The sequence below is a fragment of the Procambarus clarkii genome, chromosome 52 (assembly GCF_040958095.1).
Source record: "Procambarus clarkii isolate CNS0578487 chromosome 52, FALCON_Pclarkii_2.0, whole genome shotgun sequence".
Classification (NCBI taxonomy): Eukaryota; Metazoa; Arthropoda; class Malacostraca; order Decapoda; family Cambaridae; genus Procambarus; species Procambarus clarkii.
In genome coordinates this window covers 14,639,080-14,665,170 of record NC_091201.1, presented here as the reverse complement: position 1 = coordinate 14,665,170, position 26,091 = coordinate 14,639,080, and the positions used below count along the sequence as shown (strand labels likewise).

The 26,091-nt window shown below is 40.4% G+C and overlaps 1 protein-coding gene across 1 annotated transcript in view; it reads right to left on the bottom strand.

Moving 5' to 3' along the window:
- LOC123753512 (unconventional prefoldin RPB5 interactor) overlaps positions 1 to 25,605 on the bottom strand; it is a 418,006-nt gene extending 392,401 nt beyond the window's left edge. Inside the window, exon 1 of the mRNA XM_069304310.1 lies at positions 24,827 to 25,605. Within this exon, the coding sequence (XP_069160411.1) occupies positions 24,827 to 24,905 (79 nt within the window). The 5' untranslated portion in view covers positions 24,906 to 25,605. The remainder of the gene's footprint in view (positions 1 to 24,826) is intronic.
- Between the last annotated feature and the right edge of the window lie 486 nt (positions 25,606 to 26,091).

The following is a 26,091-nucleotide window of genomic DNA, read 5'->3' as shown; positions in this document are numbered from 1 at the left end:
GGATATCAGGGAAGGTATGACACTCTATGGATTTGTTGAACAGCAGAGCTATGGGTGGCGCAAGTGCATGGGAGGCGCTCTTGTATACAATAGATGGAATTTCACTGATGTTCCCAGCCTTGGTTTTTAGTGAGTGTATGATGGACACAACATCTGACGGGCTGACTGGTGAAAGGAGAAGAGAGTTAGGATAGCTGCCTGAGAGATATGTGTCCGAGTCTGTGGGATTTTACTGGCGATGTTAGCACCAATCGATGAAAAGAAGCTATTAAATTAATTTGCCATTTCTAAATTAGTTGAAGGTGTATAGCCATCCTTAGAGCGTGTTATCTGGTTGTGGGAGTGTTGTTTAGTTCCTAGAATATTAGAGATGGTTTTCCATGTGCTTTTCATGTTGCCTTTTGTTTCTTTGAATCTAGTCTCATAATATGAAAGTTTAGCTTTTCTTATGATACTGGTAAGCACTGATGAGTACCTTTTAACTACTTCCTTTGTAACTAGTCCAATCCTAAAAAAAATTTCATATTCATGTTTTTTGTTGATTGATTTGAATATGCCACTTGTGAGCCACGGATTGTTTATTCTTTTGTCAGTTACTTGTTTGGTAAGGAGGGGACAGTGAATGTTGTAGAGGCTTAGAGTTTTGGAGAGAAAGAGGTTAGTTAATGAGTTTATATCCTGTGTATTATTGAATTCAGATTCCCAGTTAATATTCTGAAGTGCATTTGAGAGATTGCTTAAAGCTGATTCACTGTGTAGCCTGAATGAGAGTTTCTTGCTTTCTGATGGTGTTATGTCCATGTTTGCTATGAGGAAGGTAGGATAGTGGTCAGTTGTTCTGTCATAGATTATACCAGATGTAAGGGGAGCTGTTATATTAGTCCATAAGTGATCCAAGGTAGTGGCAGATGTTTGAGTGACTCGGGTGGGCTTGGTGATTGTGGGGATTAGCATACAGGAGTACATGCTCTTATGGAAATAGTCAACTAGAGGGTTATTTTGTAGACCCAGGTCAATATTGAAATCACCTCCTAGAATGATATGATTTTTGTTGAGATTGTTATTTATGACAAGACTCCTTACATTATCTGAGAATGAAGCTATGTTGGTATTGGGAAATCAATAGATGACACCGATAGTCAAGGAGGATTTAAGGGATTTACTGGAGAACTTGGCAAAGGTATATTCACAATAGTCGTCTCTATCACTAACGAAACTACTGCAGATGAAGATATCTTTGTAATATATTGCTGTGCCACCTCCTTTTTTTATTAGGCCTGCAATTAAGAATGGCTTTATAAGCAGCTAAGTTGTTGAGTTAGGTATGGATTTTACTTAGCCAGGGTTCTGTTAAAACAATGAATGATAATTTATTACTTAGTACTGTGAGTAGTGCATTTATATCATCAAAATGTTTACCAACTGATCTAACATTTTGGTTGTAAACTGTTAAGCAGGTGCTATTTAGGAGTTTGTTTTTTGCACGATTTGCTGTGTAATATCAACAATAATGATGGTCACTGTGCTGATTAGTGTGGATATGAGACAGAAGACTTCGATCAGGATCAATATCAGTATGCATGTAGATGCAATGGGGTCACGATACAATAAGACAACAATTACGGGAACAGGTAAATACTAAATATGCTGGAAATAGAAAGTAATAATAGCAAAACACAACAATAAATGTAAGTACACAAAAACTAGAAACAATTAGAAGTAGAGTGAAGATCACCGTGGATAGCCAGGATGGATACAGAAGGTAGGTTAAGAGAGAAGAAAAAAAAATCAGTAGAATGACAAGATTAATATATAGCAAAAATAATAAGACAAATAATAATCTTAAAGTAAAATAATCTTAGAGATAAATTATTTTATATAGCTTAGCTGTGAATCTATAATTAGTATGAACTTAAGAAAACAAAATGAGCTCAATAATTAATTACAATAAATGATGTATAAATCATATTACAATTAAATTTAAAATTAAAAAAAATAACAGGGTAAGATTATATTAATGAGTAAATTTTCACTATAACACTGAGGTAGATGCTTACATAAATACTAAATCTGCTGTAATTAGAGAATTATTATAGGAAAACACAACAATAAATGCAGGTACACAAACAATAGAAACAATTAGAAGTATAATAAAGATCACCGTATGTTACGGCCCTCTCGGGTCGCAACTGGGTTCGTACTCTGATGTTGTTAGAGGGAAGGGTATCCGGCCCCAAGCCAGTAGTGGCTTTCAAGGGATGAGATCCGTGACGCAAGTAAAATAAAAGGGGAAGGGAAAGAAAGGCAAAAACTTAAGATTATAATTACCTTCACCAATAAGTAATATATAAAAGTTACACAGGGGGAGGGGTATTAACACTATACAAGGGAAGTATATACAAGGTTGTCTTCTCCTGAAGACGCGGGATCCTCTCGGTGCCAAGCCCTCGGCGCTTTCGTGGTCTCTTGACGAATCCTTCGATCAAGCTGAGTCTACCCCAGACACAGGCCAGCCAAAACACAGTTCCACTGGGGCACCGCCGTGGGGGCCGTCAACCACAAGTCGAGCAGAACAGCTGGCAGGTTCCATATCAGCAACGCTGGTCAGGCCACTCCACGAGCGATACTAGGGTAGCGCCCTAGTCAGGAGCCTCGTGTAATACCACAAATCACTCTCCTGTCCTCAATACCCCAGTGGTCAATCATCTCCAGTAGTCGGTCCCGGGTACGACAATCCGTCTACTGCCACTTCACTGGCAGGGTAACACCACAATGTTCGTCCGGGAGGCGACTCACAGCTGCTGCAGCAAAGCACAAGGTATGGGGACGGCTGCCTTGGGTAGACTGACTCAACTTCCATCACAGCAGTCCCAGGTCGACTCTGTAAGCAGACACGTCATCAATAACAGGGACACACAAAAGCACCTCACTTACAGGCTCAGACCCAAACGCCCACCTATCCACTCCATAGATGACGCAGTTGTCTGAGCACCACCTCACCAGAGGTCAGCAGCGGCGGTGTTGTGAGCTGCACAGGACTGGAAACTGGCCCTTGTGGCCAGTACACTTCGTCCATTTGGAGGGGGTTTCGGGAGCTGACCCACAGATGGTGCGGTCGTCACTGCTCCGTGCTCGGACGCTGGATCCGGGTCCGTAACACCTCCCCACCAAAAAGAATTTGGTTTGGGTTTCTAGAAAGAGAATTACAAACCAAATTAGTACGGTGACACAACTCCAAATGGACTCACTTATACCGTAAACTAGAACGGCGAGGCTGTCTCGTCCACAGAACTGTTCTACTGGGCAATTCCGGCACAACGGGAACTTGCCGATAGAAGGCAATGACCTGTCTGACGTAATCTTCCATACTTCCCCTGCGATGTCAAGCAGGGGCTTAATCTCACATCTCTCGAGTAAGGATCGGTGTAGACACAATCTGGGGCGACGCGACACTTCCCGGTGTCGTGGCACCGATGATGGCTGATCGCAGACGGCATTTCTGGTACCGGTCCGGCGGTCCTTCAGGGAGACAGGAACCTGGAATACAGGGGTCTGATAATTCAGAGTGATAGCGACAGTGGGTAAGTCAATACTTACTGCATACGCCTCTATTAGGCTTACACCTAGTTTCAACAGGGCTGCTTGCACAACGAAGATGGCATTCGCTCTGCCAACGTCAGGTCGACCAACGGTCCGTATAACGCTGTATTGAGGCTCAGCTATCACGCGGGGGGTGTCAACCTGTCGGAAACAGTCACTCATATTATCATTTCTCGTACCTCCTGTATCTACCATTACCTTCCAGGTCCCTTCAACTGCAACACTCACTGTGCAGGTCTCCAATCCCTGGGACCTCTTCTCGATGTTCAAGGGAGCCATCATCTGTCGGGTCGTCCACTGGTCCTTACCGAGAGCACACCCGAGAATAAAACAAAACACCGCTTAGAGACATGCGGCCAACTGAGGGATAAGCTTCCTGAGCCTGTAATGTCCATAACCGGCTATATCCATTAGCCTGGTTTGGATCGAAGAGGGCTCTAGAACCTTCGCACATACCTCACATACCTCCGACGTCTGGGGAATCTCTGGCCGGTTCAATGAACGCCGTACCTTGCCATACCGCAAGTACTCATCTGCCTTCGCTCCAGACTCGTTGGTATCCGTGGGTGCTTGCACACAAGGCCTCTCTTCTTGCCCAGTTACCTCTGCTATCGTAACCGCATGTTCCTCGTCGGGAGAAGAATCAGGAGACACTGTTAGAATACTGTCGATCTGCGGGTGAGAGGACAAATTAAACATGTTTAAATCCGGGTCTGTTTTTACCTGGACATTACCACGGCCCGTCGTTACCTCAGACCTTGCTGTTCTGGCTGACTCGTCTGCGACCTTGGGAAGATTGATGCTCCAATCTGTCACCAAGTCGTTGGCTAGTACCACGTCAATCCCAGCCACAGGGAGGGTATCGACTACTGCCAACGCACATGTGCCGCTGAAGTAAGGCGAGTCGAGATGTACCGGCACTAAGGGGGCGATATACTGCGTCCTAGGAAACCCAACCAGGACAACCTATTGTCTCCCGACCACACTTACTCCCTCGGGTAACGAGCTTCTCACGATCAGGGACTGGGCTGCTTCACTATCTCTGAGCACTACTACAGATCTACCAGTATGATCACTCGTTACATACCCGCTCGAAGTGTGAAGGGCGAACAAACTTGATCCTTCTTGCGTCGTCACCACTGGCTTCCTGCTGGTGGTGTTACACAGCTCATCATCATCACCTCCCTACGTGCGCCGCCACCTCTTCTGCCTCGGCACATAGCAACTACATGCCCTTTCTGCCCACAAGTCCAGCACACCACATTCCTCCTCGGACTACGGTGTTTCGGACTGCCAGGACTAGTTCTTCGAGGGCTACTTGGGGGCGTCTTCTTAGCGCTTCGTGGGACGGGGGTCTCTTCTTCGTCATGAGGTCTGTCAAACCGGCGTTGGTAATGCCTTAGGACGTACTTAGCAGAAGGCCTATGCGTCAGGATGTATTCCTCAGCCATGGTGGCTGCCGCACTCAAGGTCTCCACCTGCTGTTCCTCTAAGTACGTCTTCAGGTCCCCAGACAAACAATCCTTGAAGTCCTCTAGCAGTATGAGCTGCTCGAGGTCTTCTTTGGTCTCCACCTTCCGAGAGGCACACCATTCCTGAAAAAGTCGCTCCTTGATAGTGGCGAATTCGGTGAATGTGTGCTCTGAGGCCTTCTTCAGGTTTCTAAACTTCTGCCTGTACGCCTCAGGTACCAATCGGTACGCCATGAGCACCACTTTCTTCACCCTGTCGTAATCGCCGGAGTCGTCAAGGGATAACGTGGAGTAAGCGATTTGGGCCTTCCCAGTCAGGACTGACTGTATCATGATGGCCCAATTCTCCCTTGGCCACTCCAAAGAGGCAGCGACTTTCTCGAAGGCTGCGAAGAACTTTGAAACTTCCTTCTCGTTGAATTTGGGGACCATTTTGATGTTCCTTACCGGATCGAAACTGCTGGCTTCCGTCGTTGGCCTCCGACCACCTAACCGTAATACTTCTAGCTCATGTTGTCTCTCTCTTTCCATTTCTAATTTCTTCCATTCTATCTCACGATTTATCTCTAAGGCGTGCATTTTGACTGTAAGCAAGCTAATATTCAGCTCACCTGCATCACTGTCAATGTCACTGCCTTTCTCTTCCTTTTCAGTGGAAGCAACTTCTTCACTTTCCTTGGTACCTAGTGCCTCACTTTCTTGTTTTTCTTCGGCCTTCAAATGCCGGTGAACCTTGGATAAGATCTCCACACGGGAATCACTGGCACGGATCTTTATCTCCAAGTAGGCACTAACTAGCACTAGTTCCGGTTTGCTCAGATACTTTAATCTGGCAAGACAGTCCTCTCTGTTCAGAAAAGCCTGCACATCGTCCAGATCATCGATGGTAGCTTTTTCTGCCATTGTCACAGATGGAACACTTAACTAGCACTTAACACACCGCTTTCACGTTAGCACTTAACGCACCGAGCACTGTTCTACGTCAATATTGCACTTTATCACACCTGGCGCCTCACTTGCCAATATTGCACGTAATTACTTCGGGCACCACACTACGCAATATTGCACTGAATCCCAGCGAACACTTCGCTCTACAATATTGCACTGAATCACGCCGAGCACCGCACTACACAATATTGCACTTAATCGCTTAATCACAGCGAGCACCGCACTGCACAATATCGCACTTAGTCACTCTGAGCACCGCACAGGGCGTATAACGGCCCAATCGTCACACACAGGGGGAATTATTTACAGGGATTACGCCACTTCACCACCCCTGTCAAACATACTTAACAAGGGGACGGATCCCGCTGGGGATGCCAATTATGTTACGGCCCTCTCGGGTCGCAACTGGGTTCGTACTCTGATGTTGTTAGAGGGAAGGGTATCCAGCCCCAAGCCAGTAGTGGCTTTCAAGGGATGAGATCCGTGACGCTAGTAAAATAAAAGGGGAAGGGAAAGAAAGGCAAAAACTTAAGATTATAATTACCTTCACCAATAAGTAATATATAAAAGTTACACAGGGGAAGGAGTATTAACACTACACAAGGGAAGTATATACAAGGTTGTCTTCTCCTGAAGACGCGGGATCCTCTCGGTGCCGAGCCCTCGGCGCTTTCGTGGTTTCTTGACGAATCCTTCAATCAAGCTGAGTCTACCCCAGACACAGGCCAGCCAAAACACAGTTCCACTGGGGCACCGCCGTGGGGGCCGTCAACCACAAGTCCAGCAGAACAGCTGGCAGGTTCCGGATCAGCAACGCTGGTCAGGCCACTCCACGAGCGATACTAGGGTAGCGCCCTAGTCAGGAGCCTCGTGTAATACCACAAATCACTCTCCTGTCCTCAATACCCCAGTGGTCAATCATCTCCAGTAGTCGGTCCCGGGTACGACAATCCGTCTACTGCCACTTCACTGGCAGGGTAACACCACAATGTTCGTCCGGGAGGCGACTCACAGCTGCTGCAGCAAAGCACAAGGTATGGGGACGGCTGCCTTGGGTAGACTGACTCAACTTCCATCACAGCAGTCCCAGGTCGACTCTGTAAGCAGACACGTCATCAATAACAGGGACACACAAAAGCACCTCACTTACAGGCTCAGACCCAAACGCCCACCTATCCACTCCATAGATGGCGCTGTTGTCTGAGCACCACCTCACCAGAGGTCAGCAGCGGCGGTGTTGTGAGCTGCACAGGACTGGAAACTGGCCCTTGTGGCCAGTACACTTCGTCCTCACCAGGTGTCTTCGTCCATTTGGAGGGGGTTTCGGGAGCTGACCCACAGATGGCGCGGTCGTCACTGCTCCGTGCTCTGACGCTGGATCCGGGTCCGTAACACCGTAGATACCCAGGAAGGATACATAAGTTAGGTGGAGAAAACAAAAAATCAGTAGGGACTGTCAAGATTAATATATAACAAAAAATAATGAGGCAAATGATAATCGTAAAGTAAAATTATCTAAGAGACAATTAATTTTATTTAGCTTAGCTTTGAACCTATAATTAGTATGAACTTAAGAAAACAAAATGAGCTCAATAATTAATTTTAGTAACTAACATAAATCAAAGTTAAATTAAAATTTAAATTTAAAAAGTACAGGGTAAGATTAGATTAAAGAGTACAATTCTATAGTGATAATGAGGTAGATACTTACATAAGTGCATGGAAACTTGACTGATTACTTAGGGAACTTATATGGATCAGAGAACATTAGTTAAACGATAAAGCAGAAACAGCGCCTTGGACATGGTTAGATTAAGTTAGGTTAGGCTCTAACACTCAAGACTTATTTTAAGTACTGGCATTGAGCGGGTTCAGGTTTTCAGATATACCACAATCACTAAAGAAGGCCAGTAGTTGTTGGTCACACTTTATTTCATATCTTTTCCATGCACTTTCCTTCTTTAAAATGATCGTTCCATTCCTAGTGTAGCACTGCTTGATAACAACAGGGTTTAGTTTGCAACAATTCTCCCCTTGTTGTTTATCAGGTAGATCAGCAGAGCTAATTACCAGGGAGTCATCAAGTTGTTGCTGCTCTAGGACATATTCGGAAGCCGCCTGGTGAATCTGAAGGAGATTTATTTGTTTTTCCAGCTTTTGAAGGAAGTCACTTTGAGCTGATTGGGTTTCATCAGCCTGATCTTAAGTATTTGATCCATTGAGCAGTCTGCAACAGCTTGTAAGTTGAGAATATTTTGGTTGTTATCCGTCGACGATTCTAGAAGGTGGTCTATAGTTTGTTGTTGTTGGGTGACTGTGGCTTGGGGAACCGAAATTGCTTCAAATTGCACGAAAACAAGGTTGTGCAGTTTCTGCAGCCATGGGTTACTCCTCAAAGGTTTGAAGTTTGAACAGGGAGACATAGATTGAATGAATTCTAAACCTTAAGTATTGAGTTGAGTTGAAGGCGGGGAGTGGCAGAGAGGAGGAGCGGATGCTGTGTTTACCAACATCGGCGAGGAATACAGCGTTGCCAGTATTCAGGTTTCTTGGTATTATGAATAAAGAGCGAGAGGCACCCCTACCTTGCTTGCTGCTATGTTTGGGCATGTTTTCGGCGATAGATTTTTGGTAATGTTTCCAGAGGTAGATACAGGTAGATACTTGGAGGATGGTAGTGGGGTTAGGCCTAAGGGCAATCGTCTGCCCTCCATCCTCTGACAGACAAATTGACAGAAATTCTCTTCTATATATGTATATATATATATATATATATATATATATATATATATATATATATATATATATATATATATATATATACATATATATATATATATATATATATATATATATATATATATATATATATATATATAACTGAAAACTCACACCCCAGAAGTGACTCGAACCCATACTCCCAGAAGCAACGCAACTGGTATGTACAACCATGTACATACCAGTTATGTACCTGGTATGTACATATGTATGTACATATGGAAGACACAACCTGGTATGTACAACTGGTGCTTGTTCGCATATATATATATATATATATATATATATATATATATATATATACATATATATATATATATATATATATATATATATATATATATATATATATATATATATATATATATATATATATATATAACTTTAGAACACTTTCCCACCAGGAGACTCGAACCCTAGCCAGCACAGAAGCCTTCCAGCAACTGGCATAACAGGTACGCCTTAACCCTCTCCACCACCTGCTCAGACCCTTAAAAGAGATGGTAATTTCGGAGTATTTAAATACACCAAAGATCACCACCTCCCAAGAGCACTAGAGCAAGTGAGGGGTCATTTAGACGTTAATTTCATCAAGTCCCTGTTAATATGGGAAGACACAGTGTCTATGCTTAAGGCACAACTCTCCTAAACACGAGAGTGAAGAGTTTAAGGGTCTGAGCAGGTGGTGGAGAGGGTTAAGGCGTACCTGTTATGCCAGTTGCTGGAAGGCTTCTGTGCTGGCTAGGGTTCGAGTCTCCTGGTGGGAAAGTGTTCTAAAGTTGTATACTTCACTCTCGTGTTTAGGAGAGTTGTGCCTTAAGCATAGACACTGTGTCTTCCCATATTAACAGGGACTTGATGAAATTAACGTCTAAATGACCCCTCACTTGCTCTAGTGCTCTTGGGAGGTGGTGATCTTTGGTGTATTTAAATACTCCGAAATTACCATCTCTTTTAAGGGTCTGAGCAGGTGGTGGAGAGGGTTAAGGCGTACCTGTTATGCCAGTTGCTGGAAGGCTTCTGTGCTGGCTAGGGTTCGAGTCTCCTGGTGGGAAAGTGTTCTAAAGTTGTATACTTCACTCTCGTGTTTAGGAGAGTTGTGCCTTAAGCATAGACACTGTGTCTTCCCATATTAACAGGGACTTGATGAAATTAACGTCTAAATGACCCCTCACTTGCTCTAGTGCTCTTGGGAGGTGGTGATCTTTGTGGTATTTAAATACTCCGAAATTACCATCTCTTTTAAGGGTCTGAGCAGGTGGTGGAGAGGGTTAAGGCGTACCTGTTATGCCAGTTGCTGGAAGGCTTCTGTGCTGGCTAGGGTTCGAGTCTCCTGGTGGGAAAGTGTTCTAAAGTTGTATACTTCACTCTCGTGTTTAGGAGAGTTGTGCCTTAAGCATAGACACTGTGTCTTCCCATATTAACAGGGACTTGATGAAATTAACGTCTAAATGACCCCTCACTTGCTCTAGTGCTCTTGGGAGGTGGTGATCTTTGGTGTATTTAAATACTCCGAAATTACCATCTCTTTTAAGGGTCTGAGCAGGTGGTGGAGAGGGTTAAGGCGTACCTGTTATGCCAGTTGCTGGAAGGCTTCTGTGCTGGCTAGGGTTCGAGTCTCCTGGTGGGAAAGTGTTCTAAAGTTGTATACTTCACTCTCGTGTTTAGGAGAGTTGTGCCTTAAGCATAGACACTGTGTCTTCCCATATTAACAGGGACTTGATGAAATTAACGTCTAAATGACCCCTCACTTGCTCTAGTGCTCTTGGGAGGTGGTGATCTTTGGTGTATTTAAATACTCCGAAATTACCATCTCTTTTAAGGGTCTGAGCAGGTGGTGGAGAGGGTTAAGGCGTACCTGTTATGCCAGTTGCTGGAAGGCTTCTGTGCTGGCTAGGGTTCGAGTCTCCTGGTGGGAAAGTGTTCTAAAGTTGTATACTTCACTCTCGTGTTTAGGAGAGTTGTGCCTTAAGCATAGACACTGTGTCTTCCCATATTAACAGGGACTTGATGAAATTAACGTCTAAATGACCCCTCACTTGCTCTAGTGCTCTTGGGAGGTGGTGATCTTTGGTGTATTTAAATACTCCGAAATTACCATCTCTTTTAAGGGTCTGAGCAGGTGGTGGAGAGGGTTAAGGCGTACCTGTTATGCCAGTTGCTGGAAGGCTTCTGTGCTGGCTAGGGTTCGAGTCTCCTGGTGGGAAAGTGTTCTAAAGTTGTATACTTCACTCTCGTGTTTAGGAGAGTTGTGCCTTAAGCATAGACACTGTGTCTTCCCATATTAACAGGGACTTGATGAAATTAACGTCTAAATGACCCCTCACTTGCTCTAGTGCTCTTGGGAGGTGGTGATCTTTGGTGTATTTAAATACTCCGAAATTACCATCTCTTTTAAGGGTCTGAGCAGGTGGTGGAGAGGGTTAAGGCATACCTGTTATGCCAGTTGCTGGAAGGCTTCTGTGCTGGCTAGGGTTCGAGTCTCCTGGTGGGAAAGTGTTCTAAAGTTGTATACTTCACTCTCGTGTTTAGGAGAGTTGTGCCTTAAGCATAGACACTGTGTCTTCCCATATTAACAGGGACTTGATGAAATTAACGTCTAAATGACCCCTCACTTGCTCTAGTGCTCTTGGGAGGTGGTGATCTTTGGTGTATTTAAATACTCCGAAATTACCATCTCTTTTAAGGGTCTGAGCAGGTGGTGGAGAGGGTTAAGGCGTACCTGTTATGCCAGTTGCTGGAAGGCTTCTGTGCTGGCTAGGGTTCGAGTCTCCTGGTGGGAAAGTGTTCTAAAGTTGTATACTTCACTCTCGTGTTTAGGAGAGTTGTGCCATATATATATATATATATATATATATATATATATATATATATATATATATACATACATACATATATATATATATATATATATATATTAGTATATTTTGGTAGCAGTCTTTCCTGTAGACATATATTATTAAATATGACCGAAAAAGTAAGATTAATAATTCTAACACGAATTTTCTCAATCTTTCGTACATTACGCTTCACTGTTGGAGGTAAATCAAAAATCACTTCTCCAAAATTCATTTTTATTTCTAGTCTGACGCAACACGGGCGCGTTTCGTAAAACTTATTACATTTTCAAAGACTTCACAAATACACAACCGATTAGAACGTATCTCTGATTTTATATCTACATTTGAGTGAGGTGGTAGGGGTGATGTGGCATTAACACAAGACAGAACAGGAGGGGATATTAATAGGGTATTAAAAGTATCAACACAAGACAGAACAGAAACAATGGGTATTGAATAGAAGTGTTTGTAGAAAGCCTATTGGTCCATATTTCTTGATGCTTCTATATTGGAGCGAAGTCTTGAGGTGGGTAGAATATAGTTGTGCAATAATTGGCTGTTGATTGCTGGTGTTGACTTCTTGATGTGTAGTGCCTCGCAAACGTCAAGCCGCCTGCTATCGCTGTATCTATCGATGATTTCTGTGTTGTTTACTAGGATTTCTCTGGCGATGGTTTGGTTATGGGAAGAGATTATATGTTCCTTAATGGAGCCCTGTTGCTTATGCATCGTTAAACGCCTAGAAAGAGATGTTGTTGTCTTACCTATATACTGGGTTTTTTGGAGCTTACAGTCCCCAAGTGGGCATTTGAAGGCATAGACGACGTTAGTCTCTTTTAAAGCGTTCTGTTTTGTGTCTGGAGAGTCTCTCTCCAGACACAAAACAGAACGCTTTAAAAGAGACTAACGTCGTCTATGCCTTCAAATGCCCACTTGGGGACTGTAAGCTCCAAAAAACCCAGTATATAGGCAAGACAACAACATCTCTTTCTAGGCGTTTAACGATGCATAAGCAACAGGGCTCCATTAAGGAACATATAATCTCTTCCCATAACCAAACCATCGCCAGAGAAATCCTAGTAAACAACACAGAAATCATCGATAGATACAGCGATAGCAGGCGGCTTGACGTTTGCGAGGCACTACACATCAAGAAGTCAACACCAGCAATCAACAGCCAATTATTGCACAACTATATTCTACCCACCTCAAGACTCCGCTCCAATATAGAAGCATCAAGAAATATGGACCAATAGGCTTTCTACAAACACTTCTATTCAATACCCATTGTTTCTGTTCTGTCTTGTGTTGATACTTTTAATACCCTATTAATATCCCCTCCTGTTCTGTCTTGTGTTAATGCCACATCACCCCTACCACCTCACTCAAATGTAGATATAAAATCAGAGATACGTTCTAATCGGTTGTGTATTTGTGAAGTCTTTGAAAATGTAATAAGTTTTACGAAACGCGCCCGTGTCGCGTCAGACTAGAAATAAAAATGAATTTTGGAGAAGTGATTTTTGGTTTACCTCCAACAGTGAAGCGTAATGTACGAAAGATTGAGAAAATTCGTGTTAGAATTATTAATCTTACTTTTTCGGTCATATTTAATAATATATATATATATATATATATATATATACATACATATATATATATATATATATATATATATATATATATATATATATATATATATATATATATATATATATATATATATATATATATATATATATTTATATATATATGTATATATATATATTGTGATGGAAAAAAGATATTGTGATGGTGGCAGTGGTGTTCCACTGTCGATGGTGTTCGGCAGTCCTCCCAATGGCTGGTGTCAATGCCTATCACATTTAAAAAAAAAAAAAGATGATTGCTTAGCTGTTGTGTCCTGTGGCAAAGAAAAGCAAAACATGCAAAACAAATAGAAAGAACAATGAAACTTCAATTAAATTGAGAACAAATTATGAACAAAGACAATTCCTTGGCTATGTACAGTGCAAACTAACAAGATTATAAAGTCAAAAAATACCATAAAATAAAATAGTGGTGACGTTTCTCTAAAATGGGTATAGACAAAACTGAAATTAACAGGTGCTGAGAATAAAGCGCTGGCTGAGAACATCCACTAATAGACAGAGCGTATATCAGATGGTTGTGTCAGCTTTGAGAGCACAGGATATTCTAACTCTAATGGCTGGTGCAGGCCCAGACATCGGCTAGGAAGATGGCGCTGAGGTGCAGAGGTGCAGGGTGCAGACGTCGATTCACCAATCAGAAGCGGGCTGGCTGGAAATGGTAGTTTGGTGATCGGCGACGATGGAGGGGGGGGGGAGGAGGAGCGTGAGTGTCTGATACGTTTGCGCCTGGCAAAACGTATTTGACTAAATATGTAATACACTTTCTTGTAGTATCTAGATGTTGTAGATGAACTGAAGTAACATGATGATAGGAAAGAGCAGGCCAAATATCTCTTGAAGATATTTGGCCTGCTTATATGCTGCTTATATTTGAAGATTATCGTAACAATATATATATATATATATATATATATATATATATATATATATATATATATATATATATATATATATATGTATATATATAAGCGACTATGGCTTAGGATATACCTATGGCAATGTTAAGACACACAAACCAGGTAACCCACTACGCCCAATAATCAGCCAAATACCAACTACAACCTATCACCTGGCAAATAGACTTAACGGACTCCTAACTCCATACACTCCAAGCAACTATAGTCTACAATCATCAGCAGATTTCCTCGAATTAATCAAAACTACACAGCCCGATGGAATCATTGCTTCCCTGGACGTCGAGTCCCTGTTCACCAACGTCCCGGTCAACACCACTATAGAGGTGATACTGGACACAGTATACAGAGACGAGAGCACCCCCAAATTAGACATACCCAAGCCACACTTGAAAAGTCTTCTCGAGGCATATACAAAAGAAGCCCCTTTCATCAGTCCGCAAGGGGACATGTATCTACAAATAGACGGATTAGCAATGGGCTCCCCCTTAGGAGTTTTATTTGCTAATTTTTATTTGGGAACCGTTGAAGACAGTCTTCAGTAGCAGACAAAAACCAACTGTATACTGCCGTCATGTAGATGACATATTCGTCATAGTAAAAGACTCCGACGAACTAATTGATCTAATATGCCATCTAGAGAGAGTGAGAGTCAGTACTCCAATTTACACATAAAAATAGTGAAAATAACAGTCTGCCCTTCTTGGAAGTACTAATAACAAAAACGGGAACCTCTTTAAGCACCAGCGTATATACAAAACCTACCAACATAGGATTATGCCTGAACGGTAAGAGTTAGTGCCCCAAAGATACAAAAGCAGTGTTCTCACTGCTTATATTCGTCGAGCGCTTACACACTGCTCCGAATGGAGCAACGTGAGTAGAGAGTTTGAAAGAATAACTCAGGTATTGGTGAACAACGGATATAGCAAGACGGAAATAAACACCGCCATAAGAAGACACCAGGACCGATGGTAAAATTCTGAACCTGGAACGGAAACCACAACACCACCAATAAAATTATATTACAAATCAACCATGCACAGTGAACATAAAAAAGAAGAAAGAGTTATGAAGGAAATAATTCGTAAAGGAGTAAAAGGCATTACTCCTAACCAAAATATTGACCTGATCATATTCTGCAAAACAAAGAACACTTCAGACCTCCTTATCAAAAACAGCCCGAAGCCGACGGAGAACCCTCTACAGCAGTCAAGCGTTGTATACATGTACACTTGCCCCCACGAAGGATGTAACCTTCAATCTAAGTACATAGGTATGACGTCGACCAAGCTGACGAGGCGTTTGACCTGTCATCTTCAATCCGGTGCCCCCAGGAATCACATGAGACAAGCCCATGGCATCACCTTAACAAGAGGTGATGTTATAATATAATATATATATATATATATATATATATATATATATATATATATATATATATATATATATATATATATATATATATATATATATATATATATATATAATATATATATATATATATATATATATATATATATATATATATATATATATATATATATATATATTATATATATATATATATATATATATATATATATATATATATATTCATATATATATATATATTATTATTATTATCTATGACCGAAAAAGTAAGATTAATAATTCTAACACGAATTTTCTCAATATTTCTTATATTTCTTTTCACTGTTGAAGGTAACTGAAAAATCAATTCTCCAAAATTCATTTTTATTTCTAGTCTAACGCGACACTTGAATGAGTTTCGTAATAACTTATTACATTTTCAAAGACTTTAGTTTACACACGCACAACTATAACTAAACAGAGTTTAAACAACTTCGATTTTATACCTGCATTTGGGTGAGGTGATATGCTACAACAGTTTTGGATGAGGTGAAAACAAACTTTCAACACAAGACAGAACACGAAACAATGGGTATAATATTTTGTAAGTTAAAGGAAAGAATGTAAGTAACTGCAATATAATTATATATATATATATATATATATATATATATATATATATATATATATATATATATATATATATATATATATATATATATATATATATATATAATCTTTGGACAACACCCACCAGTGGGACTCGAACCCAGAAAGCACAACTACCTTCCAGTAGCTGCCATAACTAGTATGCTTAGAAGTAGAGAGTTCGAGATATATATACATCCCAAACAAGGCTTATAAGCTGGACACGAGTTCTCTCACATTGACAGTGGCTTGACGAAAAATGCAGACTGACCCCACACTCATCTGGTGCCCTCGGGAAGTGGAGATGTTTGGGATGTATATATATCTCGAACTCTCTACTTCTTTTGTAGGGTCTGATGGTGTAGTGGGTTAAAGCATACTAGTTATGGCAACTACTGGAAGGTAGTTGTGCTTTCTGGGTTCGAGTCCCACTGGTGGGTGTTGTCCAAAGTTTATTAATCTTCACTTGTGGTTTATGCAAGTATAGGCTAATAAGCTGGACACGAGTTCTCTCACATTGACAGTGGCTTGACGAAAAATACAGACTGACCCCACACTCATCTGGTGCCCTCGGGAAGTGGAGATGTTTGGGATGTATATATATCTCGAACTCTCTACTTCTTTTGTAGAGTCTGATGGTGTAGTGGGTTAAAGCATACTAGTTATGGCAGCTACTGGAAGGTAGTTGTGCTTTCTGGGTTCGAGTCCCACTGGTGGGTGTTGACCAAAGATTATTAATCTTCACTTGTGGTTTATGCAAGTATAGGCTTATAAGCTGGACACGAGTTCTCTCACATTGACAGTGGCTTGACGAAAAATGCAGACTGACCCCACACTCATCTGGTGCCCTCGGGAAGTGAAGATGTTTGGGATGTATATATATCTCGAACTCTCTACTTCTTTTGTAGGGTCTGATGGTGTAGTGGGTTAAAGCATACTAGTTATGGCAGCTACTGGAAGGTAGTTGTGCTTTCTGGGTTCGAGTCCCACTGGTGGGTGTTGTCCAAAGATTATTAATCTTCACTTGTGGTTTATGCAAGTATAGGCTTATAAGCTGGACACGAGTTCTCTCACATTGACAGTGGCTTGACGAAAAATGCAGACTGACCCCACACTCATCTGGTGCCCTCGGGAAGTGGAGATGTTTGGGATGTATATATATCTCGAACTCTCTACTTCTTTTGTAGGGTCTGATGGTGTAGTGGGTTAAAGCATACTAGTTATGGCAGCTACTGGAAGGTAGTCGTGCTTTCTGGGTTCGAGTCCCACTGGTGGGTGTTGTCCAAAGATTATTAATCTTCACTTGTGGTTTATGCAAGTATAGGCTTATAAGCTGGACACGAGTTCTCTCACATTGACAGTGGCTTGACGAAAAATGCAGACTGACCCCACACTCATCTGGTGCCCTCGGGAAGTGGAGATGTTTGGGATGTATATATATCTCGAACTCTCTACTTCTTTTGTAGGGTCTGATGGTGTAGTGGGTTAAAGCATACTAGTTATGGCAGCTACTGGAAGGTAGTTGTGCTTTCTGGGTTCGAGTCCCACTGGTGGGTGTTGTCCAAAGATTATTAATCTTCACTTGTGGTTTATGCAAGTATAGGCTTATAAGCTGGACACGAGTTCTCTCACATTGACAGTGGCTTGACGAAAAATGCAGACTGACCCCACACTCATCTGGTGCCCTCGGGAAGTGGAGATGTTTGGGATGTATATATATCTCGAACTCTCTACTTCTTTTGTAGGGTCTGATGGTGTAGTGGGTTAAAGCATACGAAAGCATGCCATACGAATATGGCAGCTACTGGAAGGTAGTTGTTCTTTCTAGGTTCGAGTCCCACTGGTGGGTGTTGTCCAAAGATTATTAATCTTCACTTGTGGTTTATGCAAGTATAGGCTTATAAGCTGGACACGAGTTCTCTCACATTGACAGTGATTTGACGAAAAATACAGACTGACCCCACACTCATCTGGTGCCCTTGGGAAGTGGAGATGTTTGGGAGGTATATATATCTCGAACTCTCTACTTCTTTTGTAGGGTCTGATGGTGTAGTGGGTTAAAGCATACTAGTTATGGCAGCTACTGGAAGGTAGTTGTGCTTTCTGGGTTCGAGTCCCACTGGTGGGTGTTGTCCAAAGATTATTAATCTTCACTTGTGGTTTATGCAAGTATAGGCTTATAAGCTGGACACGAGTTCTCTCACATTGACAGTGGCTTGACGAAAAATGCAGACTGACCCCACACTCATCTGGTGCCCTCGGGAAGTGGAGATGTTTGGGATGTTTATATATCTCGAACTCTCTACTTCTTTTGTAGGGTCTGATGGTGTAGTGGGTTAAAGCATACTAGTTATGGCAGCTACTGGAAGGTAGTCGTGCTTTCTGGGTTCGAGTCCCACTGGTGGGTGTTGTCCAAAGATTATTAATCTTCACTTGTGGTTTATGCAAGTATAGGCTTATAAGCTGGACACGAGTTCTCTCACATTGACAGTGGCTTGACGAAAAATGCAGACTGACCCCACACTCATCTGGTGCCCTCGGGAAGTGGAGATGTTTGGGATCTATATATATCTCGAACTCTCTACTTCTTTTGTAGGGTCTGATGGTGTAGTGGGTTAAAGCATAGGAAAGCATGCCATACGAATATGGCAGCTACTGGAAGGTAGTTGTGCTTTCTGGGTTCGAGTCCCACTGGTGGGTGTTGTCCAAAGATTATTAATCTTCACTTGTGGTTTATGCAAGAATAGGCTTATAAGCTGGACAAGAGTTCTCTCACATTGACAGTGGCTTGACGAAAAATACAGACTGACCCCACACTCATCTGGTGCCCTCGGGAAGTGGAGATGTTTGGGATGTATATATATCTCGAACTCTCTACTTCTTTTGTAGGGTCTGATGGTGTAGTGGGTTAAAGCATACTAGTTATGGCAGCTACTGGAAGGTAGTTGTGCTTTCTGGGTTCGAGTCCCACTGGTGGGTGTTGTCCAAAGATTATTAATCTTCACTTGTGGTTTATGCAAGTATAGGCTTATAAGCTGGACATGAGTTCTCTCACATTGACAGTGGCTTGACGAAAAATGCAGACTGACCCCACACTCATCTGGTGCCCTCGGGAAGTGGAGATGTTTGGGATGTATATATATCTCGAACTCTCTACTTCTTTTGTAGGGTCTGATGGTGTAGTGGGTTAAAGCATACTAGTTATGGCAGCTACTGGAAGGTAGTTGTGCTTTCTGGGTTCGAGTCCCACTGGTGGGTGTTGTCCAAAGATTATTAATCTTCAATTGTGGTTTATGCAAGTATAGGCATATATATATATATATATATATATATATATATATATATATATATATATATATATATATATATATATATATATATATATATATATATATATATATATATATATATATATATATATAATTCTAACTAGTAACTAATTCTAGCTGTACAACTTGTGACAAGCAGCCTTGCACCCTGCATGTAATCAATATTGTAACTTTTTATGTGTAATGACATTTTCAAATAAAGTTAGATAAATATACACACATACCAAAAGAATAGGGGTGGTAGGAGAAGAAAATATCAGAGTGTTCAGTGAGGATCCACAAGGTCTTCTCTGAGTACTCTTTATTTTCTTCTCCGAGGCTATGGGTCCCTACACTTGCACCAGAGGTGGTACCCCTTCTAGGTATATATATATATATATATATATATATATATATATATATATATATATATATATATATATATATATATATATATATATATATATATATATATATATATATATATATATATATATATAATTATATTTTGGTAGCAGTCTCACTTGTAAATATATGTTGTTAAATATGACCGAAAAGGTAGGACTAATAGTTCTAACACAAATTTTCTCAAAATTTCATGTTTCTTTTCACTGTCGATGGTAATTGAAAAATCAGTTCTCCAAAATTCATTTTTATTTCTAGGCTGACGTGACTTGAACACGTTTCGTGATAACTTATTACATTTTCAAAGACTTTAGTTTACACACACAACTGTAACCTGTAAACACATCCATACTTATACTCGCATTTGTGTGAGGTGATATAAAAGTTTTGGGTGAGGTGATTGACATTTACACAAGACAGAACATGGACCAATGGGAATAAAAACATAAGAATGGAAGTAACTGCAAAAGGCCTATTGGCCCATAGCATCACCACTTTCTCTTGATGCTTCTATATTGGTTCGGAGTCTTGAAGTGGGTAGAATATAGTTGTGCATTAATGAAGGAAACCAATGTCGTCAATGCCTTCTAATGCCCACATGGGGACTGTAAGCCCTAAAGAATGTCCGAAAGTTCTTCACCGATTGCTTTGAAATTTTTACACAACGTTCCATTGGCATCCACGCAGGTTTTTATATACATACTATATAGATGTCACGTCTGTGACGGTTAAAAAAAAAAAACATGCTTAGTTTTTCATGTAAGGGAAATCTTTGAAACCTCTTTACTGATTGCTTTGAAATTTTGACACAACGTTGCATTCGAATTGGCGCGTCCTTTTATATATCTACTATATACATGTCTCACCTGTGACAAGAAAAAACATGCTTTTTTGAAAACAGAGCCATCTGTTGCACATAATAGCAACATGCACGCTATAATAAATATGTCTCGAATTCTATTTCAATGTTTCTGATTGCATTGATAAATTTTATTTTCATAGATTTCGATTTATTTCATTTTTTATTTAAATATTTTGTGTGACATTGTGTTGGAATTGAGCTGTGTTGTTTATCATACAGTTCATTTTGTAAGTATAAATACAGATGCCACACTTGTGACAGGTAAAACTATGCTTTTCTTGGAAAACAATGCCATCTGTTGCATGTTTGCAACACACATGTTATACTAAATATGTTATAATTCCATTTCAATGTTTTTGATTGCATTGATAAATAGGATTTTCATACATTATGATTTATTTAATTTTGATTTAATTATTTTGTGTGAATTGCGTTAGAATTGAGCTGTGTTGTTTACCATACCGTTCATTTCATGAGAATAGATTTTTTCACATTTTCATTTATTTTTTAACTGTTTTTCTTATATTTCAGTGATGGAAACATCAGTTCACTTGATGTTCCCAATTTTCTGCTGGGAACATCAGACCATTTGGGAAGGCATCAGACGAGGGAGTGGGGAATGGTGGGGATGATGGGGACATGGGAGAGGGTAATGGTGGGAAAGGACGAGGGTACGGGTGGAGAATGGGATAGTGGGGACGATGGGATGGGGTAATGGAGAATGGTGGGGAAGACAAAGGGACAGGGAAGTAGGGCATGGTGGGAAGGAAGAGGGGATGGTGGAGTGGGGAATAGTGAGGAGGACAAGGGGACGGGGGAGTGGGGAATAGTTCGGAGGCTGAGAAGACGGGTGAGGGGGGAATGGTGGGGAGGACTGGGGGACAGAGAAGGTTTCTGAGGCGTGGCCGGGTACTGCTGGTATATATATTGTGACGATAATCTCTTTCAAGAGAGATTGAGCCTGCTCTTCCCTACATCATTCACGTCATGTTACAAGTACAAGATACTATATTGAAGATACGTCCACCAGTATCGGCAAACGTTTTGCCCAGGAAGCAAAGCGTACCTTGCACCACCCGACACGCCGGCTCCTCCGCCCGCCTTCAACGAGCAAACTACCCATTCTCCGCCTGCCTGCTCCTGATTGGCTGGTGTGTCGCCGACCGCACCTGCACCTGCACTCACGCCCCCCTACCTGAGTCGACGTCTGGGCCAGCACACGCCGTACTCATCAGAATATCTCTGTGCTCTTAGAAGTTGACATCTCTCTTTTGTAGACTAAGCCCTGGCTGTCGTGTACTAAGGGAGGTGGCAGCTTAAGCCAGTATTCTCAGCACCTGATTAGTATTATTATCGTTTTGCACTTCATTTTATTTTAGAGTAAATTTTACATGCATTAATTATTCATGTTGTTTTGTTTGTTGACTTGTTTTGAATTTTGGTATATATATATATATATCTTGTTTTGTTTGTTTTGAATTTTTGTATATATATATATATATATATATATATATATATATATATATATATATATATATATATATATATATATATATATATATATATATATATATACATGTATATGCAACAATGATCACAAAAACACTGATCCAATTATGCAGAATAACCACATGTGAAAAATAGAAAATGCTTAACGCGTTTTCGGCTAATTCGCCTTCATCAGAGCAAAGCAGAATCTTTTGTCCGGTCGTGATGGTCAAGCGGATTAAGGCGTCCTGTAGTTACCAATTGCGTTGCTCCTGGGAGTATGGGTTCGAGTCACTTCTGGGGTGTGAGTTTTCAGTCACATATAGTCCTGGGGACCATTCAGGCTTGTTTGCATATATATATATATATGTATACATATATATATATATATATATATATATATATATATATATATATATATATATATATATATATATATATATATATATATATATATATTAGTATATTTTGGTAGCAGTCTTCCTTGTAAACATATATTAATAAATGACCGAAATATAAATAATAATATTATAAAAAAATATTAATATGACCGAAAAAGTAAGATTAATAATTCTTACACGAATTTTCTCAATATTTCTTATGTTTCTTTTCACTGCCGCCGAAAACAGTGAAAAGAAACATAAGAAATATTGAGAAAATTCGTGTTAGAATTATTAATCTTAATTTTTCGGTCTTACTTACCCCGGTGTGGTAACAGAGCTATTGACTATACTCACAGTATACATGCACCATATTTTCTAGTATTAACCATAACGTAAATTTAATTGTCTGTTTATCTTGTTCACTTTACACTCTGTATAAAGCCATATTTGATAACATGTTTTTTTGGTAATTTGTTTAAAGTAAGACTTCTATTGAAGTAAAGTATTTTTAAATTTTTGTTCTGTATGTTTTCTCCTACAGTTAACCTCACAGTGAAGACAACTTGCAGTATAAAAAAAAATTCTTTTATTTTTAATTATGTGCCTAGAGTCTGCCTAGAGAAGACTGCAATAACACCTATTTTTTCCGTCATAATATATATATATATATATATATATGTATATATATATATATATATATATATATATATATATATATATATATATATATATATATATATATATGTATATATATATATATATATATATATATATATATATATATATATATATATATATATATATATATATATATATATATTTGGCAGCTCGCATGGGCCAATAAGCCTTCTGCAGTTACCTTTATTCTTATGTTCTTATGTGCTTCGTCCCCCATTTACCCCCTAAGTATCCCCCCTTGTTTTTACCTTTATCACCTGACCCCGTATGGGTATAAATCAACGATTTCTGTAATTTCTTTTCACTTGAGAATGAACCATGGGGGTTCGAAACGTTATGCAAATTGTATAAATAAGTGTAATACATTCTATAGTAATTCACTTTTTTCTTCACCTTGAAATAACGAAAATGATTTTTGGAGAACTCCTCTTTCAGCTAAGCCTCATGAAAGCAAAATAGTTAGATGGATAGAAGCCCTAAACCAGAAGATAGTAAATACTGAATATGCAGTCATATTGAATGAGACATATATATATATATATATATATATATATATATATATATATATATATATATATATATATATATATATATATATATATATATATATATAAATAAATAAATATATATATATATATATATATATATATATATATATATATATTTATTTATATATTTCAAATGCTCTTACTCATTTCCCTATCACGCCACGTAGGCCTACACATTTATCCCCAAGATATATCTCCCCTCCAGTCCACATCCTCCGTGAATACCACCAGAATTATCTTCCCTTTCTACCCCCATTTATCCACAGCTAATCAAATCACCCCATTCACATTGCCCATCTCCCACCACCAGCTCCCCATGTCCATAAGTGAGCAACCTCTCTGCTTCCCAAAGCCATCTCTCGGCTCCCCATCCACCAACCCTCCCCATGGGAGGATGAGCATGATGGAGGGCATACAGCCCGTCCTCCTAAGGTTCCCCAACTTCAGAAACTGTCGTACTTAAGTGCTCTTATCCTAATCTATCAGAGGACTGAAAACAGAATGCAGGACAGAATGTCAATTTCGCGAGCCACTAACTTTTTCTAGTACTACAATTTTTGGCATTAGTTAGAGAATGCGTCAAAATGCGACGCTCTACGAGGAGCTAGAGCATGAACACTGTTGGAACACTAAGTGAGGGTCCATAGTCATAGCAGCTGTAATACGCAACCCACCAACAACATTACTGAAGACCTCTCCATCAAGGCTGTGGGAGAGGGGACGACTGACGTAATATTCTGTTCTGGGTCTGGTTTAAGTCAGAGATGAGGGAGGCCAAAATGGTCTTTTATGCTCTGTTTCTGGCTTTTGTCATTACTCAGTTAATATTATTAACATCATTTTCATGATGTTATGGTGATGTTAATATCATTTAATATAATTCAGTTTCGGGCGTCAGGGAAGAGGGGTCTCAACAGGTCCTTTGAACACTGGTCCGGGTCTGACTCACCTTTGTACAGGACGTTGTTGTTGATGACGTTACTGAAGAAATTGGCAGTGAATTTGGGTCTCTTTAGGATCCAAAACATGTTGGTGTAGTCGCTCGACTTCGGCTACAGAACCCTGTAGCAGCAGGTCGCCCCGCTGCGAGTGTCATCTATGATACTGCCTCCACATATCATTGATGAACACTGTGAACAACTGTTCTACCTGTAGCGGGTGTTCCACTCTTGTTCACTTTGCTGTTCCTTCAGTGTTCTTGTCATAAAGACCTACAAAGTGTCTTCTTGTACTGAATGTTTCTATGTGTTCCTTGTGTTTCGACGGTGTTCTACATGTTTTCACTACTGGTCCTTCTTCTGAATGTGTGGTGCTCTTCTGAATGCGTAGTGTTCTTCCTGAGCAACAGCGCGTTCTGATCGCCCCTCGTGTCCTTGTTATTGCGTTTCTTTCGTGTTCTGCGAGCGAGTATCTTTACCCACATCGCACTTAGTGTGTTCACAGTGTGTTCACAGTGTGTTCAATGTATGTGCAGTGTGTTTAGAAGTGCGCACACTGGCTTTTGTTATAATAACAATGTACTAAGAGTTCCACCATTTTCCTAAGTTTTAAAAGAACACCACTTATACAGGTTCTAAATCATAAGAGACTATTGTCTTACTGTGACCGTGTTAAACACACCTTACTGACTCGGGTTCACGTAGTTACACCTTCACGTAGTTACACCTTCACGTAGTTACACCTTCACGTAGTTACACTTGTGAGACTGGTTCACGTGAGATTGATCGATAACAGGAATATCCCATCACCCCCCCCCCCACACACACACACACACAAGTGCTATGACCGCCGCTGTTCTTCAAGGCAAAGCGTCAGTTGGTTTACGCTTCAGTCTTGCTGTTCGTAATGAACATTAACCAAATTTTCTGGCACAAACGCATTTGTCATTCAAGCTTTTAATAAACATTTAATCCAAAGATATGTAGTCAACAGTCATATTATAAGCAGTTTAGGGAATTTATCTATAGATATAAAGATCAGGTTATCAACACTTTCCAGATCTTCTCATGCTTGCAAGCTTTAAACATAATTCTTTATTAATATTGAAGTTGCAATAAGTGAACACACTGAATGATGTGTTGACTCAGAGAGCGATTCTGGCCTCCCACATCAGCCTCTCCTCACATCTATATTCACATTTCTTCCAAAATACCTTCGTGGGGATTAATTTATCATGCGAACCCACATGCTGTTCACTTCAGAGTCAATACACAT